The following is a 17803-nucleotide window of genomic DNA, read 5'->3' as shown; positions in this document are numbered from 1 at the left end:
GTGGCTGGGATGTGATGTGAAACATCCTTTAGAACAAGAAAGCAGCAGCCTCTCCTCCTGGACCACTATGAAGTTTTCAAAGCCCCCTCCCCTTCCTCAGGTGAGCTTTTAGCATCCAAATCAAAAGATTTAGAACATAGAAATCTTTCAGCCTTTTCTAGGAGAGCAGTTATCCAAAGTAGGATACCCACTGGCAAGGAAGAAGTAAAAGCGTTTTCATTTGCAGATGACATGATCCTGTACATAAAAAAAATCCGAAGGAATCCATTTTAAAAAAGAAAACTTACTATAGTAAACAAGTTTAGCAAGGAGGCGGGATAAAACCCAAAATATATTAGCAACAAACAATCTGAAAATGAAATCCATGAAACAATTCCATTCACAGTAGCCTAAAGAAAATTAAAACAGGAATAAATTTAACAAAAGAAGTGCATTACTTATACTCTGAAAACTATAAAACAGTGCTCAGAGAGACTGCTGTGAGACATTCCGTGTTCATGGATGAGAGGATTCAATGTGTTAAAATGACAATACTCCCAAATTGATGTACAGATTCCATGCAATCCCTATCAAAACCACAGCTGACGTTTGAGTAGAAACTAACATGCTGATCCTAAATTCACAGATATGCAAAACACAACCGCCAAAACAATTCTGACAAGAAACAAAGTTGAATTTTCCTTACCTAATTTCAAAAGTTTCTATAAAGCTAAGGTAATCAAGACAGTGTGGTACTGGCATAAGGACAGATATATAGATCAATAGAATAATTTGAGAGTACCAAAATACCCTTAATGAATTTCCAACAAAGGTATAACGTGGAAAGATGGCCTTTTCAGCAAATGGTCCTGGGAAAATTAGATATTCACGTGCAAAAAAGATAAGTTTAGACCCTTAACTCACACCATACATAAAAGTTACCATGAAAAAGATCATAAATATAAGAGCTAAAACTCCAAAATTTATAGAAGAAAACATAGGAGAAAATTGCTGACTTTTGGTTAAGCAAATAATTTTTTAGGTATGACACAAAAGGACAATAAATAAAAGAAAAAACTAATAAATTAGACTTCCAGTATAAAATTTGACATCAAAATGTAAAATTTTGCTCTTCAAAAGACAGCATTGAGAAAATTAAAAGACGAGCCACAGACTGAGAGAAAATACTTGTATATGTATACGTGTGTGTGTATATATATGTATGGATTCTAAATACAGAATCTGTGAAGAACTTTATGATGCAATAATAAAAAGAAGCCAATCAGTAACAAGCAAAAGAGTTGAATAGACATTTCATCAAAGAAGATAAACAGATGGTTAATAAGTATATATGATAAGATGCCCAAGATCAATACTCAGGAGAAAAATTATTAAAACTCCACTGAGATGCATGCCGCAACTAAGAAGCCTGCCATTCCTCAACAACTAAGAGTCCACATGCCACAACTAACAATCCCACGTGCCACAACAAAGATCCCACATGCCACAACTAAGACCTGGCACAGCCAAAAATAATAAATAAATAAGTAAATAAATAAATATTTAAAAAAACATACACTGAGATGACTGCTTAATGGATAGAGAGTTTCAGTTTAAGATAACAAAAAGTTCTGGAGAAGTATACAGGTTAAAGTTGCACCACTATGTGAATTTACTTAATGCCACTGAATTGCACACTTAAAAATAGTTAAAATGATAAGTGTTATGTATATTTTGCATGATTTTAAAAAATCCTTGAGATACCATTTCATACCCACTAGGATGACAACATCAAGCTATCTTGGTGTTGGCAAGAAGGTGGAAAAACTGGAACAGTCCTACAGTGCTGATGGGAATACAAAATGGCACAACCACTTTGGAAAATGGTTTGGAAGCTTCTAAAGAATTAAACATAAACTTGCCATAAGACTCAGCAATTCCACTAGGAATTTACCCAATAGAAATGAAAACATCTCTACCCAAAGATTTGTAAGGAAATGTTCCTAGCAGCAATGTTTATATTTGCCAAGAACTGGAAACAATTCAAAAGTTCCTCAACTGGTGATGGATAAAATTTGGTATCTCTGCACTAGAGAATATTATTCAGTAATAAAATGGAATAAAATGCTGATACATGAGAAAACATCATGCTAAGTGATAGAAACCAGACACAAAAGGGCCACATATTGTATGATTCCATGAATATGAAATACCCAGAAAAGGCAACTATATAGAGATATAAGTAGATTTAGTGATTTCCAGGTGTAACAGGGGCGGGAAGGGGAGGGATTTTTGAGAGTAAAAGTGCCCAAAGGAACCTTCTGGGGCAATGGGAACGGGGTAAGCTAATGGCTGCAAGGCTTTAAATTAATTAAAAATCATTAAATTGTACACTTATCCTGGGTGTTTTGTTGGAGGGAGACATTTCTGGGAACAGGGACCACCATCTTGCCTTTTCCAGACCAAACACTGTCTTCCCCAGGAGAACTCCAGGTCAGAAGCTTCAGAACAGAGGCTTTCATCCTTTCATTTCACAGGGGACATGGGGCAGAAATGCAAACTGAGTCACAGCTGGACAGAGATGCTCCATGCCTTGCTGTTGTGCCTTTTGTCAGGTGCTATAGGGGGGCCCTGATGGCTAATTTGGGAGCACCTCTCAATTCAGTGTTCTCAATTCACTCCATCCACTAAACAGTATCAAAGGTAGATTACTTGGTGATGTAGTCACTATCAGATAGTACCAGGGCTGAGTGATGACAGGCATGTACAAAACCATCATGTTATGAGTACCTGAAGCAGCTCCACGGAGGCACCATGTCAAATGCAGGCTTCACAATGTCCACGAACAATGGGAACCACACCCAGAAGGCCTCCCAAAACTATCCTATCAGGCCCCTTGCTCAGAGCAGGAGTCAAGTCCATGCCAAACTCAGTTATGGGAGAGCATCATGATGCCACGCCAGCGGGTGCAGGGCAAACAGGAAACAGGGGCTGTTTATGCTGAGCAACTGTGAGGTGACCATCAAACACAGAAGGGCTTCTTCCATAAGAGCCAGCGTGCGAGAGCTCTCCCAAAGTCCCCCAACAAGTCACAAAGTACAACACAGCCCCTTCACACTTCCCCATGTGCAGGGTGGACCTGGAGTAAGAGTCTCCTCTGGTGGCGGTCCTTGTACATGAGGTCCAGCTTCTGCCTGAAGGTTACTCATGTAGGCTTTTTCTTGAGTGTTAATTCTCTTATATTGAAGGAGGTTAAAAAAAGAACCTGATTATTTTAAATAAAACGTTAAAAAAAAAAAGGAGGGGTGGAGGTAGAGAGCAGAAGGCTTTTCTCTACAGTGAGGTTTCTGTTGTTCAGAAGGCAGAAGTGTGGCTGACACCTCTCCCAGGTCAGCTATACACACAGGGGCCTTCTCCGGTGTGAAGTGTTCTACGCAGAACACGCAAGAGCTGCAGCTTTTGCTCTCCTACTTACCTCACTCACAATGTGATAACTTGCTGCTGCAAAACAGGATTAAATCTGTGAGAAGAGGCTTTTCAACATTAGCTGTACTCATTATGCCTTTGTCCTATGGGGACTGCATCAAACAGGTTTCATATTTTCCTGAAAGTTTTCATGTAGTTACTGCATTTCCACAACTGTTTCCTGGTGTGAATTTTCTGGTGCTAATGAGAGTGGAGCTCTGAATGGAAATGCGCTTCTCCACACTTGTTAGTCCTTTATCAGTGTAATGCTTTCGTACAGGGGGAACTACAAAATTTTACTCAAAATTTTGGGCCATACTCACTCCCTGCCCTCTTAAGGGCTTTCTATGGGGCATTTTGGTGCTCAAGGGAAATAGAGGTCTGGCTGGAGGCTTTCTCATGTAACATTCAAAGCTGTGAACGTACTCCTGCTTTCTCAGGATGGAGACAAAGGTGAAGGGCTTCAAAATACACTTGGGATTTTTTTTTCCCATTCTGAAGTTTTATTGGTGGTAGAAAAGGGATGCTTCTCCTTGAACACCTCTGCATTTGCTGTGCATTGATCGAGTGTCTCTTTCAGTGTCAGTTCTCTGTGGATTCTGCAGAATGTGGAGCTGGCAGGGCCTCAGTGTCTGGTGAGAGACAGGTGCTGTGCAGTGAGGAGCATCCGGGTCTGGGACCCCTGACACTGTGCCAACCTTCCTCAGAGGAAACAAGCCAGTCTCATGGAAGAACAGATTTTTAAGAACTATTCAGGACTTCCTAGGTGGTGAAGTGGTTAAGAATTCGCCTGCCAAAGCAGGGGATACGAGTTCGAGCCTTGCTCTGGGAAGATTCCACACGCCACGGAGCAACTAAGCCCATGTGCCACAACTACTGAGCCTGTGCTCTAGAGCCCGTGAACCATAACTATTGAGCCCGTGAGCCACAACTATTGAAGCCCACGCACCTAGGGCCTGTGCTCCACAACAAGAGAAGCCACTACAATGAGGAGCCTGTGCACCACAATAAAGAGTAGCCCCCACTCGCCGCAACTACAGAAAGCCCGTATGCAGCAACGAAGACCCAACGCAGCCAATAAATAAATTAAATAAATTAATTAATTTTAAAAAAAGGAACTATTTAAGGATATGTATGAGTTCAGGATATGTGAAAGGGAGGCCAATGGTGGAGGACCTGCCATAAGAGGGGAGAAGGAGAGAGGCTGAGAGGCAAAGGACCAAGAGGGGTTAGCCAGGGGACAGGAAATCCGGGGACAGGAAATCAGGGGAAAGTAGGATGGGGTGGCAGAGAAAAGAGGCATGGCTACTCCCATTGGTGCCAGGGTAACAGAAGACACAGGTAAGAGACCAGCCTGCTGCCACAGGCCCTTCCACACCTGTCTTGCACTCACCAGGACTGGTCTTCATGGGCCTCTCTGGTCATGGACTGATTTGAGCTGCCCTGTCCACCGCCCGGTCCCCTTTTGATGTTCAAGTTGGAGGACTGCACTGGGGCAAGGGTGGGTGGAGGTGGTAATTCTTAAGGGGGATCAAGGCGTTTGTGAGAGGTCAGCTAGCCCTAGGTCAGGGTGATTCATCCTATGACAAACCAAGGTGGATGAGGATTACTTATGCATCTGGGAGAACTGAACCTCGCAAAACGAACACCCCAAGAAGGCCTCATTGGAAAAGATCAGTGGCCCCAGAATCAATGACCATGTTAGTGCCCATGATGCCAGTAAAGGCGCTGACAAGGGGTAGCTGGCAGGAAACTTCCACTGGAGGAAGTGTGATAGAGGGACTGAAAAGTCAGACCCTGACTGGGTCACCTGACCAGAAAATAACCAAGCTGGATGTGACCTGCTACTCAGGTTGTGACACTTTTGACCTTGGACCACAGTTGTCAAGGTCCCAAAGCAAAAGTTGTTGGGGTTGTTTATACAGTAGACTGGGAGCAGAGGTAGCAGAACATGGGCCAGTAGCACCTCTCATGGGGAAAATGGCAGCCTGACCTAGTGAAGACAGCACCACATCACAGCAGAAGCCCCACTCGGCTGCACTAAGGAGACCCATTTCTTCCAGAAAAAAAAGGCACGTGACCTCGTCCTCAATGGTCACTGGGTCCTGCAACACCAGACAACAGCACATGAATGTGATCTGAGCATTGGGCACTGGACCTGGGACCCCAGTCTCTGTCCTGCCACACACTTCCCATTATGTCTCCCAAACCCTGTTCCCTGCAACACCTGCTCACCCTTTCACATCTGAGAGCATGGGCCCTCTTTCTGGGTAAGCACTCTCTCTGTGGCCATCGGTGTTTGGACAGTGCTTCTCTTTTTCTGCACCCACCTCCTCCACTCAGCTACTGGTCCTTAGTCTGGACACCACACACTCACCTCGGGCCCCATCTGTAACCACAACCTAAGACTTTCCTCCCCAAATCCCATTCTCAGGACCTTCCCTGGTCCAGGCCACCAGTGCACTTAAGTCTGGACATCACAAGACCAAACCGAAATTCCCTGTTGGCTCAGAGGCATATGTGTCACCTCCACCAAGAGGTCTCCAGACAACTCAGATTCTACACCTACAAAATCCAACTGCTAATCTTCCCCCAAATATACTACTCCTGCCAACCTCCGATCTTCATCTCATTCTTTATCAGAACACTTGAGATGGTCCTTCATCCTCCACCACATTCACTCTCCCCATGTAACTGGAAACCCCATCGACTCCCACTTTGAAAAACGTATCCGGAATCTGATTATTTCTCCCACCTCTCCTGCTTCTATCCAGAACAGGTCACCGGAAGAATATCTGCAGCTTCATCCTCGGGAAGCTGCCTGCTTTCAGCCCCACCACAACCCCTCTCCCACAAGTGTGTTCAGTGTGTTTACGCAGTATCCACTGGGAAAGTTTCAAATCCTGACTCCGTGCATGACCATCCATCTTCTAATGAAAATTTCTGTGGCTCCTAGCATCCTCAGGCCGTCAATAGAGGTAGAAGTCCTATCCTCACGCTCTCGGTTCCCCGCAGTGGAAACTGGATAACGTTCCTGAATACTCTCAGGTCAGTCTCACCTCCGAGTTTTCACACATGCACATCCCTCCGCGTCCACTCTCTCTACTTTTTTCTCACACTGGATTCTGAAACGGAGCCCCCCCCCTGCCCAACCTGTGAACGCTCCATTGTCCTGAACACCCAGGCCTGGGGCTCTGAGGCGGGCTTTGGGCACTGGGGTTCGGAGTCCAGCCAGGTGGAGGCCAGGAGACCCTACCTCACCCGGGCCTAGTCAGTCGGCTCGCTTCTCACGTCCGCAGTCCAGCTACATACTGAGTCATGACTTCAGAATGGGTGGCTTTTCAGCCTGGGTCTTTTCTCCGTAAAGCGGACACAATGCACAGGGAGAAGACACCGAGGCGGCCACAGGTACATACGGGCCCTGACGGAGGACCGGAGGACACCCCCGCGCCAGCCGGTCCCAGACAGTCGAGGACACACGAGCTTGGGGAGGCGGGACGTTCGCTGTGGCCACGGGGCACAGAGACGGGACCGCCCAGGCTCTCGTTTCTACCCTACTACCGTTTCCGCGGGCCCAGGGAGCCTCCTGGACGCCATCCACAGTTCACCAACCAAGTCCTTTCACCCTGTGCAGACAGAAACGCAGAGCACTGAAACAGCTGTTCGACCCCGGAATTCCCGCCCCCGCCGGCGAGGCCAATCCGGAAACGCCCCTCCCATAGGCTATCACTGGTCAGAGTCTCATGGCCCGTACGAACATGCCCCTATCCTGGGTTCCCATTGGTCACCACTGGTGTGGACGCACGGCGAAGGTGATTCTGGGAAAGGTAGTTCGTGTCTCGTGTGCCGCGACACGAGGTGCGCGCTTCCTGATCACCCAGGCAACAACTAGGCGGCACAGCGATTGGCTCAGACGAAAGCGTCATAGACGGTCGCAAGCCTTGAGCCAGTGAGAGGTCAGGATTTGGGCGTTTCCTCGCGGGCCGCAGAGGATGGGGCGGGATTTCCGGAGTCGCCATTGCAGTCTTGGTTTTGGCTCTGGGGGGGCAGCCACTTGCTGGGACGCAAGGCGAAGAGGGCTGGCGGAGGGGGACGTGCTAGGACGTGTATCGCACCTTGGCACTCACTTTTACCCTCGGCTGACGGCCCCTCCTTCCTGAGCCTCGGTTTTCCCGAAAGTGGAACGGACGCAGAGAGTTTGCGCGCCCCGCCTTCGTCCCACATTCCGAGGAGGCAGCTCTCGTATCATACTAGGGAAGGCTACGGCCCTGAGTGCGATCGTCAACCTGCAGTCACCCACCCAGGGGGTGTGGGGGTTCGGATGAGCCCACTGGGCGCCACTCGGTCGCCGCCTGGCACGGCCCCGCCCAGCACACAGATTGTGACCGGGCCACCAGCGTCGCTGACAGACCCGGCGCAGGTGAGTGGCGGGCGCACAGGTCCTCACCCGCTGGCATCCCCGCCCTCGTGGTCCTGGAGCCCGTTCGGGAACGGTGCCCCGGACTCTTTGCCTGCACATGAGTCTGGGGCTCTGAGAGTCACTTTCCCCCAGCATCATGAACCTACGCCAGAGGTTATATGAAGCGAATCACATGGGATAAGGTCTGGAAAGGTACCCCTGGCCCAGGGATCAGTGTGTGCCAATTGCTTGGAGGTGAGTATAATGTGGAAGTGCTCAGGGAAACCACAGGTCTCCATTTCGACTGGTGGAAATAAAGAGCAGGGGAACTGGAGGCAGGCCCGGAATGGCAGACTGAGGTGCTGGGTTTCTATTCTCAGTGTAAGTGGAAGTCACGGGTAGTTTAGAGCAGAGGAGGGAGGTATTCTGACTAAGGTCTTAACAAGCTCTCTCTGGATACTGGATGGAGAAGAGACTGGGAGGTGGGATGAGGTTGGAGGCAGGAAGACCATCAAGGAGGTGACTGAAGTGGTCCAGGTATGTGCTTTTGGTGGCTGGAGCAGAGAAGTGCCTGTGAGGTAGGAGTGGTTGGGTCCTGGATGTGCCTTTTTAAGTAGGATGGACTAGATTTCCTGAAGTGTGGCAGTGAAATACCATGGTTGACCCTGATAGGTTTTTCGGATGTGGAAGTTGGCATAAGGAGTAGATTTCAGAGGGAAGATAGAGTTGGGTTTTGGCCATACTGTATTTGAAATGTCCCAGACGTACTTCTCTGGTGGTCTAGTGGGTAAGACTCCAGGTTCCCAATGCAGGGGACCTGGGTTCCATCCCTGGTCAGGGAACTAGATCCCACATGCATCCCACAGTTAAGAGTCCACATGCTGCAACTAAAGATCCCACATGCCATAACTAAGAAGCCTGCATGCCACAACTAAGACCTGGCACAGCCTAAATAAAAAAAAAATTTTTTTTTTTTAAGAAGGAATGTCCCAGAGACTGCCAAATTGAGTTGCCAAATGTGCTTTTTGCCAGATCCAGGCTGGAGACATCCAAGGGGTGGAGGCTTGTTCTTGGACACTGTGTGTAGCTGTGAGCTGGGTTCAGGATGATGACCAAGCCTCTGAGTAGAATGTAGACTTGGGATGAAAAAAATGAATCATGGAAGTAACTGAGGTAAGATAACAGTGGGGCCCGAGGTTAGACTGTTTTACCTCTCTACAGTTCACCAGGTTTTTGTGGCCATCCTCCTTGGGTCCGGGGGATTTTGTCAGGCTGCTAGAGTAGCAGGGACATAAAGGGTCAGCCCAAGCTAAGAGCTCCAAAGCCAAGAGTAGGGGCCAGCAGGTCTGGGATTTCTGTATTAGGAAGGACAGGGACAGCTATGACTGGTGAAGGGACAGCATGCACAAGGTTAGAGCTGGAAGAGAATAAGGGTGTTTGAGATTTTACTCATGGTTCTGGGGTGCAAGGTGAAACAACACAGCAAAGAAGGGAGGCATTAAATAGAGGGGTGAGGGCTGTCTCTGTCAGTGGGAAGTTTTGGCAATCAAGGGCAGTCCAAGGTCAGTATTGGATCCTGCTTGCCTTTGTCGGCAGGATATGTGCATAGTGGTATATGCGTACACTAGGGAGATGCCTGTGGTGTGTCCAGGGACAGGGGCAGTGGTATTGCGGAGTGTGGGGAGTGGAGATTATGAGGATGGTATGGTCCAAAGAGTGATGTGTACAAGGTAAGGGAATGAGCCGTGGTACTAGAGGCTTAAGGGAGAAAAGAGAGCCCAAGTTTTCTTGTATTTGGGAAGTGTGATCTGGAGGACACAAGGGAAATTGGCCAGTGGGCGAAGAGGGGCTGTATGCTAACCTAGAGCTGAAACAGCATCCATCTACCCACCTTCCACTTGTTCCTCTTGTTTGGATTGCTCTGGATACAGTGGCCAGTGGGACTGTGAGGAGAGAATGACACCTTTTATCTTCTCTGAGGTGAGAACCTGAAGAGAGGGATGAGCTGCAGGTGGGTGAAGGAAGGATGGACAGAGGTGGTCATGAGAAGAGGAGATGCCAGTGGTAGATGTGGCAGAACTGAGTCACAGGTTGAGGGCCTAGATGTGCCCATTTGACTATTTTGTTTGTTTTTCAGTCCACTTACTGGCCCTATGGCTTACCTGTCTCACCATTGCAGAACCTGGTGACCTTCGAGGATGTGGCTGTGCACTTCTCCAAGGAGGAGTGGGGGCTCCTTGATGCAGCCCAGAGGCAGCTGCACCACAGTGTGATGCTGGAGAACTTGGAGCTCATGACCTCACTTGGTAAGGCCCTTATGCCCTGCCCCAACCTGGTGGCCAGCGTCTGCTTTATGCTTTCTCCCAATAGAAGGCTCTGTTCATCCCAAAGCTGGACCATAGACACTGCTTCCTTCCCAGATTTCCTGTTGTAGGTGCTGTGAGTGCTGGGACTGGGCTGTATGCACTCCCCTTGTGTCTCCTTTAGCAGCCTCATGAGCAATCCTAATAGCTATTAGGTCCCACAGAGGCCTTGTGGGAGCAGAGATTGGGGATCAGGCATTCTGGTCTGCCGAAAGCATCCCACTGAGCTTGACCAGTTCCTGGCTGGGTGACCTAGTGTGGGGCCATGCCTAGGTTCTGTCCCTCCCCCGAGAGACATTTTTTTTTTTACAAAATGGCTTTACTAATATATACCATAACGTTCATCTTTTAAAAGTGTACAGTTCAGGCTTCCTAGGTGGCGCAGTGGTTAAGAATCCGCCTGCCAATGCAGAGGTCACGGGTTCAATCCCAGCTCCAGGAAGATCCCACATGCCACGGAGCAACTAAGCCTGTGTGCCAAAAAAAAAATAAATAAAAGTGTACAGTTCAGTGGTTTTTCGTATGTTTTCATTATATAAATACCACCACATTCCATAAAACTCCAAGAAGAGAACATAGGCAAAACATTCTCTGACATAAATCGTACCAGTATTTTCTTAGGTCAGTCTCCCAAGGCAATAGAGATGAAAATAAATAGGACCTAATCAAACTTAGAAGCTTCTGCACAGCAAAGGAAACCATAAACAAAACAAAAAGACAACCTACAGACTGAGAGAAAATATTTGCAAATGATGTGACTGAAAAGGGTTTAATTTCTAAAATATACAAACAGCTCATACAATTCAATAACAAAAAAAACACACACACACACACATAAAAAACAAAACCGAATTGAAAAAATGGGCAGAAGACCTAAATAGACATTTCCCCAAAGAAGACATAAAGATAGCCAATAGGCACAAGAAAGATTCTCATCACTGCTAATTATTAGAGAAATGCAAATGATAACTACAGTGGGGTACCACCTCACACTGGGCAAAAGGGCCATCATCAAAAAGTCTACAGGAGCTTCTCTGGTAGTGTGGTGGTTGAGAATCTGCCTGCCAATGCAGGGGACACGGGTTCAATCCCTGGTCCAGGAAGATCCCACAGGCCACAAAGCAACTAAGCCTGTGTGCTTACAACTGCTGAGCCTGTGCTCTAGAGCCCATGAGCCACAACTACTGAGCTCACGTGCTGCAACTACTGAAGCCCACGCACCTAGAGCCCGTGCTCCACAACAAGAGAAGCCACTGCAATGAGAAGCCTGCACACTGCAACAAAGAGTAGCCCCCACCTGCCACAACTAGAGAAAGCCCACGCACAGCAGCGAATACCCAATACTGCCAAAATAACTAATTTTTAAAAATTAAAAAAAAAATGTTACAAGTAACAAATGCTGGAGAGGGTGTGGAGAAAAGGGAACCCTCCTACACTGTTGGTGGGAATGTAAGTTGGTACGGCCACTATGGGAAACAGTATGGAGGTTCCTTAAAAAACTAAAAATAGAGTTGTCATATGATTCAACAGTCCCACTCCTGGGCATATATCCAGAGAAAACTCGAAAAGATGCATGCACCCCAACGTTCACAGCAGCACTATTTACAATAGCCAAGGCATGCAAACAACCTAAATATCCATCGACAAATGGGTAAAGATGATGTTGTGTATATATGCAATGGAATATTACTCATCCTTAGAAAAGAATGAAATAATGCCATTTGCAGCAACATGGATGGACCTAGAGATTATCATACTAAACAAAATAAGTCATAAGGAGAAAGACGAATGCCATATGCTATCACTTATATGTAGAATCTAAAATATGACACAGATTAGCCTGTTTATGAAGCAGAAGCAGACTCGCAGATATACAGAACAGACTTGTGATTGCCAGGGTAGGGTTTGGGGGAGAGATGGATGGGAATTATCAGATGCAAACTATTATATATAGGATGGATAAACAGCAAGGTTGTACTGTTTAGCACAGGGAACTATATTCAATATCCTGTGATAAATAATAGAAAAGAATATGAAGAAAATATATATGAATAACTGAGTCACTTTGCTGTACAGCATAAATTAACATAATTCAATTAAAATTTTAAAAAATTAGAGAAATAAAGAAATATCACTATACTCTAATTTTAGAACATTTTCATTACCTAAAGAAAAACTTTGTACCCTTTAGCAGTCACTCTCCATCCTACCTGATCCATTCCTCCTAGGCAACCACTAATCTACTTTCTGACTATATAGATTTGCTTATTCTAGATATTTTATACAAGTGGAATCATACGATATGTTTTTCTGTGACTGGCTTTCACTTAGCATAATGTTTTTGAGGTTCATCCATGTTGTAGCACAGATCAGTAATGCTTCGTTCATTTTTATGGCTGAATAATACTCCATCGTGTACATATACCAGTTTGTTTATCCATTCATCAGTTGATGGGCATTTGGCTTGTTTCTACTTTCTGATTGTTATGAAAATTATGGCTGTTATGAATGTTCATGTACACATTTTTGTACAGATATGTTGCATTGCTCTTGCATAGATACATAGCAGTGGAATTCCCAAACTGTTTCCTAAATTGGCAGCACCATTTTACATTGCCACTGCAGTGTATGTGTGTTCCAGTGTCGCTACTTCCTCATCAGCAACTTGTTACTATCTTTTTTTCTTATAGCTATCCTGGTGAGTTGGAAATGGTATCTCATTGTGGTTTGAATTTGCATTTCTCTAATGACTAATGATGCTCAGTATCTTTTCATGTACTTATTGGCCATTGTGTATATATATATTACATAGCTTTTTTTGAGAAATGTCTTTTCAAGTTCTTTGCCTCTGTGTCCTTGCTTCTGGTGAGGCCCCTTTACTCTGTGGCTTCCTGGGCCCTGTCCTGCACAGTGAGCCTCTCACTCTTACTCTGGCCCCCTTGGCCTATCAGCAAACTCTTGTACCCATTCCTGTATGTGTCAGTCACACATTTCTAATGAAGTCACCCTTTCCACTAAGTGAAACGCTCAGTTAACTAGAAATTTCTCTGCTTTCAGGTTGTTGGCATGGAGTGGAAGATGAGGAGGTACGTTCCAAGCAGAATGCTTCTGTAGAAGTGGTGTCGCAGGTCAGAATTCCCAGTGCACATCCTTCCACCCGGAAGGCTGACAGTTGTGACATGTGTGACTCATTCTTGAAAGACATTTTGCACCTGGATGAACATCAAGGAACACATGCTGAGGAGACTCCCTACACATGTGTAGCATGTGGAAGAGAGTTCTGGTTTGGTGCAAATCTTCACCAGCATCAGAAGGAGTGCAGTGGAGAAAAGTCCTTCAGATGGATCAGGGACAGGGACTTGTTTGTGAAAAGCTCAATAGTCTACCTATCAGAGAAGCCCTTTACGTGTGGGTTAGATGGTAAGGATGTCTTGGGCGGCCATGACCACCTGCAGAACCCAAACATGGACGGCAGTGGGAAGTCACATAGTAGCACGAAGTGCAGGGAGGCCTTACCACATCCATCCAGTCATGGGCAGCTCCCAGAAGTCCATACCTCACAGAAGCACTTCAAGTGCAATGACTGTAGAGAAGCCTTCCACAAGAGTTGTGTTCTCCTCAGCCACTTGAGAAGTAACTCTGAAGAGGTACCATTTAGATGCCCAAGAGTTGAAAATTCCTTACAGGAGAAATCAACCCTTGTTAATAACCAAAAGTTTCACACTGGAGAAACATCTCATGTATGTAAGGAGTGTGGCAAGGCTTTTAGTCACCCATCTAAACTGAGGAAGCACCAGAAATTTCACACTGGAGTAAAATATTATGAGTGCAGTGACTGTGGGAAAATTTTCAGCCACAAAGTCACACTTGTTCATCACCAGAGAATTCACACAGGAGAAAGGCCTTATGAATGCAGTGACTGTGGGAAAGCCTTCAGTAACAGGTCACACCTCACTCGGCATGAGAAAATTCACACTGGAGAAAGACCTTTTGAGTGCAGCAAATGTGGAAGAGCCTTCAGCCAAAGCTCCAATTTCCTTCGGCACCAGAAAGTCCACACCCAAGTAAGACCTTATGAGTGCAATCAATGTAGTAAAGCCTTCAGCCGCAGCTCTGCTCTCATTCAGCACTGGAGAGTTCACACTGGAGAAAGGCCTTTTGAGTGCAGTGAGTGTGGGAGAGCTTTTAACAATAATTCCAACCTTGCTCAGCATCAGAAGGTCCACACTGGAGAACGGCCTTTTGAATGCAGTGAATGTGGAAGAGACTTCAGCCAAAGCTCTCACCTCCTTCGACATCAGAAAGTTCACACTGGAGAACGGCCTTTTGGATGCAGTGAATGCGGGAAAGCCTTCAGCAATAGCTCCACCCTCATTCAGCACCAGAAAGTACATACCGGGCAAAGGCCTTATGAGTGCAGTGAATGTAGAAAAGCCTTCAGTCGCAACTCCAGTCTGATTCAGCACTGGAGAATTCACACTGGAGAAAGGCCTTATGAATGCAGCGAATGTGGGAAAGCCTTTGCTCACAGTTCCAGTCTCACTGAGCACTGGAGAGTTCACACAAGAGAAAGGCCTTATGAGTGTAATGAATGTGGGAAATTCTTTAGCCAGAACTCCATTCTTATTAAACATCAAAAAGTTCACACTGGAGAAAGGCCTTATGAGTGCACTGAATGTGGGAAGTTCTTTAGCCGCAAGTCCAGCCTCATTTACCATTGGAGAGTTCACACTGGAGAAAGGCCTTATGAGTGCAGTGAATGTGGGAGAGCCTTCAGAAATAACTCTCACCTGGTTCGTCACCAGAGAGTCCACACACAAGAAAGGCCCTATGAGTGCAGCCAATGTGGGAAAGCCTTTCGTGAAAGATCCACACTTGTTCGACACCAGATCGTTCACACCCGAGAAAGGACTTATGAGTGTGGCCACTGTGGGAAAATCTTCAGCCGCCTCTGCAACCTTGCCCAACATAAAAGGAGTCATACCTGAGTGGAAATTCATTACCTTGTAGAAATGGTCTTTGTGAGAAGATCTTCAGCCACGTCAAACATCACGCAGCAGAATATCCACAGAAAAATCACCTAATGTGTCACTAATGGGGAAGAGTCTTCAAAAGCTACTCTGCCCTTTCTGAGCAGCCTAGGAACCAGGCAGCACTATCTCCCCTCTGGAACATAAACCTCTTTCTAGCTGCCTGGATCCAAATATTTGCAGCAGTCACCTATGTATATATGGAGAGAAATACCTCCCCTTTACTCCCTTCTTTCCTGAGATGGGATTGTCCTAGGCTTATTGGAATGGCTTCATTCCCATTGCCTTTGAGAGGCTTAGGGAATGTATTGACCCCTTCCGGTCAAGAGATGAATTAAGACACATGACAGTCCTAAACATTAATGTACCTAACAGTGTTTCAAGGTACTTGAAGCAAAAACTGACAGAACTGCAAGGAGAAATAGACAAATCCACAATTATAGTTGGAGTCCACATCCATCCCAGATAATCAGGATGGATGTGCCAACCAACTTGACCTAGTTGACATTTATAGAACATTCTGTCCAATAAGGGCAGAAAACACATTCTTTTCACATGCACATAGAACATTTACCAAAGTGGAGCGTATTCTGGGCCATAAAACAAGCCTTGATAAATGGGAAAGAACTGAAGTAATACAAGGTATGGACCCTAACTATAACAATTCAATAAGAAATCAAGAACAGAATGGTGTGTGAAAAACCCTCATTTGGAAACTAAATATCACAGTTATAAATAATTCATGGTCAAAGATGAAATCAAAAGAAAAATTAGAAAGTATTTTGAGGGGCTTTCCTCGTGGCACAGTGGTTAAAAATCCACCTGCCAATGCAGGGGACATGGATTCAATACCTGGACTGGGAAGGTCCCACATGCCACGCAGCAATTAAGCCCATGCACCACAGCTACTGAGCCTGCGTTCTAGAGCCCCCATGCACCACAGCTACTGTAGCCCGCACACCTAGAACCCATACTCTGCAGCAAGAGAAGCCACCACAATGAGGAACTGGCGCACCACTACAAAGAATAGCGCCTGCTCACCACAGCTAGAGAAAGCCTGTGCACAGCAGTGAAGACCCAAAGCAGCCAAAAATAATAAGTAAATAAATCTTTTAAAAAAATTTTTTTAAGTATTTTGAATTAAAATGAAAACAGCGTATCAAAATATGTAGAATGTACCTAAAACAGTACCAAGCGAGAAATATGTGTGTCTGTCTCCATGTATACTGGTGAAATATGAATAAGCCCTATGGAGTGTAAAAAAGAATCATTAAATGCTAGATTTTTTAAAAGTTACAAGAAAAGAAGTAGCCATGATGACTATAAGCCATGATAACATCTTCCTGTCACTAAAAGGTAAAAGCCAATTGCAGAAGTCACTTGAGCCCCCAGGAAACAGACAGGAAGATAGACTCAGAGCATCAAGAGGGGCCTCATCAGCACACTGAGGGGGGCCTCTTCACAGCCCTGCTCACAGTTGCCAGTTGTGTGGTTTCTTGAGGGATATCTGTCTCCCCGTGTCTTAGCCCATTCCAACTGATATAACAAAATATCATAAACTGGGTGGCTTATAAATAACAGAAATTTCTCACAGTTCTGGAGGCTGGAAAATCCAAGATCACGGTGTCAGCAGATTTGGTGTATGGTGATGATTTGCTTCCTGGTTAATAGCCATCTCCTGTGTCCTCACACAGTGGAAGGAGAGAGGGAGTTCTCGGGGGTCTCTTATGAGGGCACTAATCCCATTCATGAGGGTTTCTCATGACCTAATCACCACCCAAATTCTCCCACCTCCAAATACAAAACACTGAGGGTTAGGTTTTAACCTGTGTATTTTTGGGGGGACACAACATTCAGTCTACATATACCTACTAGAATGTTGGTTTCATGTAGGAGAGCCCCTATGGGTTTTGTCCCTGCTGGGTGAATTCAGTCTGCAGAGCACAGTGGCAGTTCACACAGCCTGGGGTAGGTGTGTAAGCACTTGGGTAGTGCAGGAAGGGGATGTACTACCTTCACCCTCCCCGGTGCCAGCTGTGATGACGGGGCTGTGGTCTGGGCCCAGCGCAGTCCTTCGGAGGTCCTGCTGTGTGCCAGGCTCTTCTTGCCTAGCTCTGTGGTGGATACATTTCATCTCCATCTGATGTGCAGTAAAGAGATCTAACGTGCAAACAGACTAAAGAAGAGGGTCACTGCAGAGTGGCTGGAGCTCTGAAGGAAATGAAGCAGAGGTGACAGAAAAGTGATGGCTGCTACTTCAATTGGTGGTCGGGAAGATCTGAGGAGGTGACTCCAGGGGAAGGGTATTCTGGCCAGAGGGAACTGCAGTGCAGAGGCTCCAGGCAGGAAGAACAATGAGGAGACCCAGTGGACCACATGGGAGAGAAGCAGGCCACGAGGTCAGGAGACAGGTCATGCCGGCCCTGTCAGCTGGGGTGAGAGGAGTTTGGTTTAGTCTACCCTACCCCTACTTGCTTGGACATGAGCCCTGCTTGGCTCAGCTGGACCTTAGCTCTGCTCCCACACAGACTGCAATGCTGGAGGCAGACAATTACTACACACAGGGA

At 46.1% G+C, this 17803-nt stretch overlaps 1 protein-coding gene across 3 annotated transcripts; it reads left to right on the top strand.

Annotated features, from left to right (window-relative positions):
- Positions 1-7461: 7461 nt before the first annotated feature.
- ZNF132 (zinc finger protein 132) lies at positions 7462-16795 on the top strand. Of its 3 annotated transcripts, XM_057719466.1 has the most exons (4): positions 7782-7864; positions 8876-9016; positions 10023-10149; positions 13264-16794. In XM_057719466.1, exons 2-4 carry the CDS (start codon positions 9002-9004, stop codon positions 15192-15194), a joined length of 2073 nt encoding a protein of 690 aa, XP_057575449.1. In that variant the 5' UTR covers positions 7782-7864; positions 8876-9001; the 3' UTR covers positions 15195-16794. The 3 variants fall into 3 exon arrangements, with proteins under 3 accessions (XP_057575448.1, XP_057575450.1, XP_057575449.1); XM_057719465.1 differs by lacking the exon at positions 8876-9016 and having other exon boundaries at positions 7462-7864; positions 13264-16795; XM_057719467.1 differs by lacking the exon at positions 8876-9016 and having other exon boundaries at positions 7462-8098.
- The last annotated feature ends 1008 nt before the right edge of the window (positions 16796-17803 follow it).

This window comes from Hippopotamus amphibius, unplaced genomic scaffold (genome assembly GCF_030028045.1).
Source record: "Hippopotamus amphibius kiboko isolate mHipAmp2 unplaced genomic scaffold, mHipAmp2.hap2 H_1, whole genome shotgun sequence".
Taxonomy (NCBI): domain Eukaryota; kingdom Metazoa; phylum Chordata; class Mammalia; order Artiodactyla; family Hippopotamidae; genus Hippopotamus; species Hippopotamus amphibius.
Note: the sequence above shows the minus strand (reverse complement) of the source record. Positions and strands in the feature narration are given on the sequence as shown.

Coding starts and splice junctions, on each gene's coding strand:
- ZNF132 (XM_057719465.1), top strand. CDS start 7,766: ATGAGCCCACTGGGCGCCACTCGGTCGCCGCCTGGCACGGCCCCGCCC. Junction 7,865..10,022: donor CGCTGACAGACCCGGCGCAG/GTGAGTGGCGGG, acceptor TCACCATTGCAG/AACCTGGTGACCTTCGAGGA. Junction 10,150..13,263: donor GGAGCTCATGACCTCACTTG/GTAAGGCCCTTA, acceptor CTCTGCTTTCAG/GTTGTTGGCATGGAGTGGAA.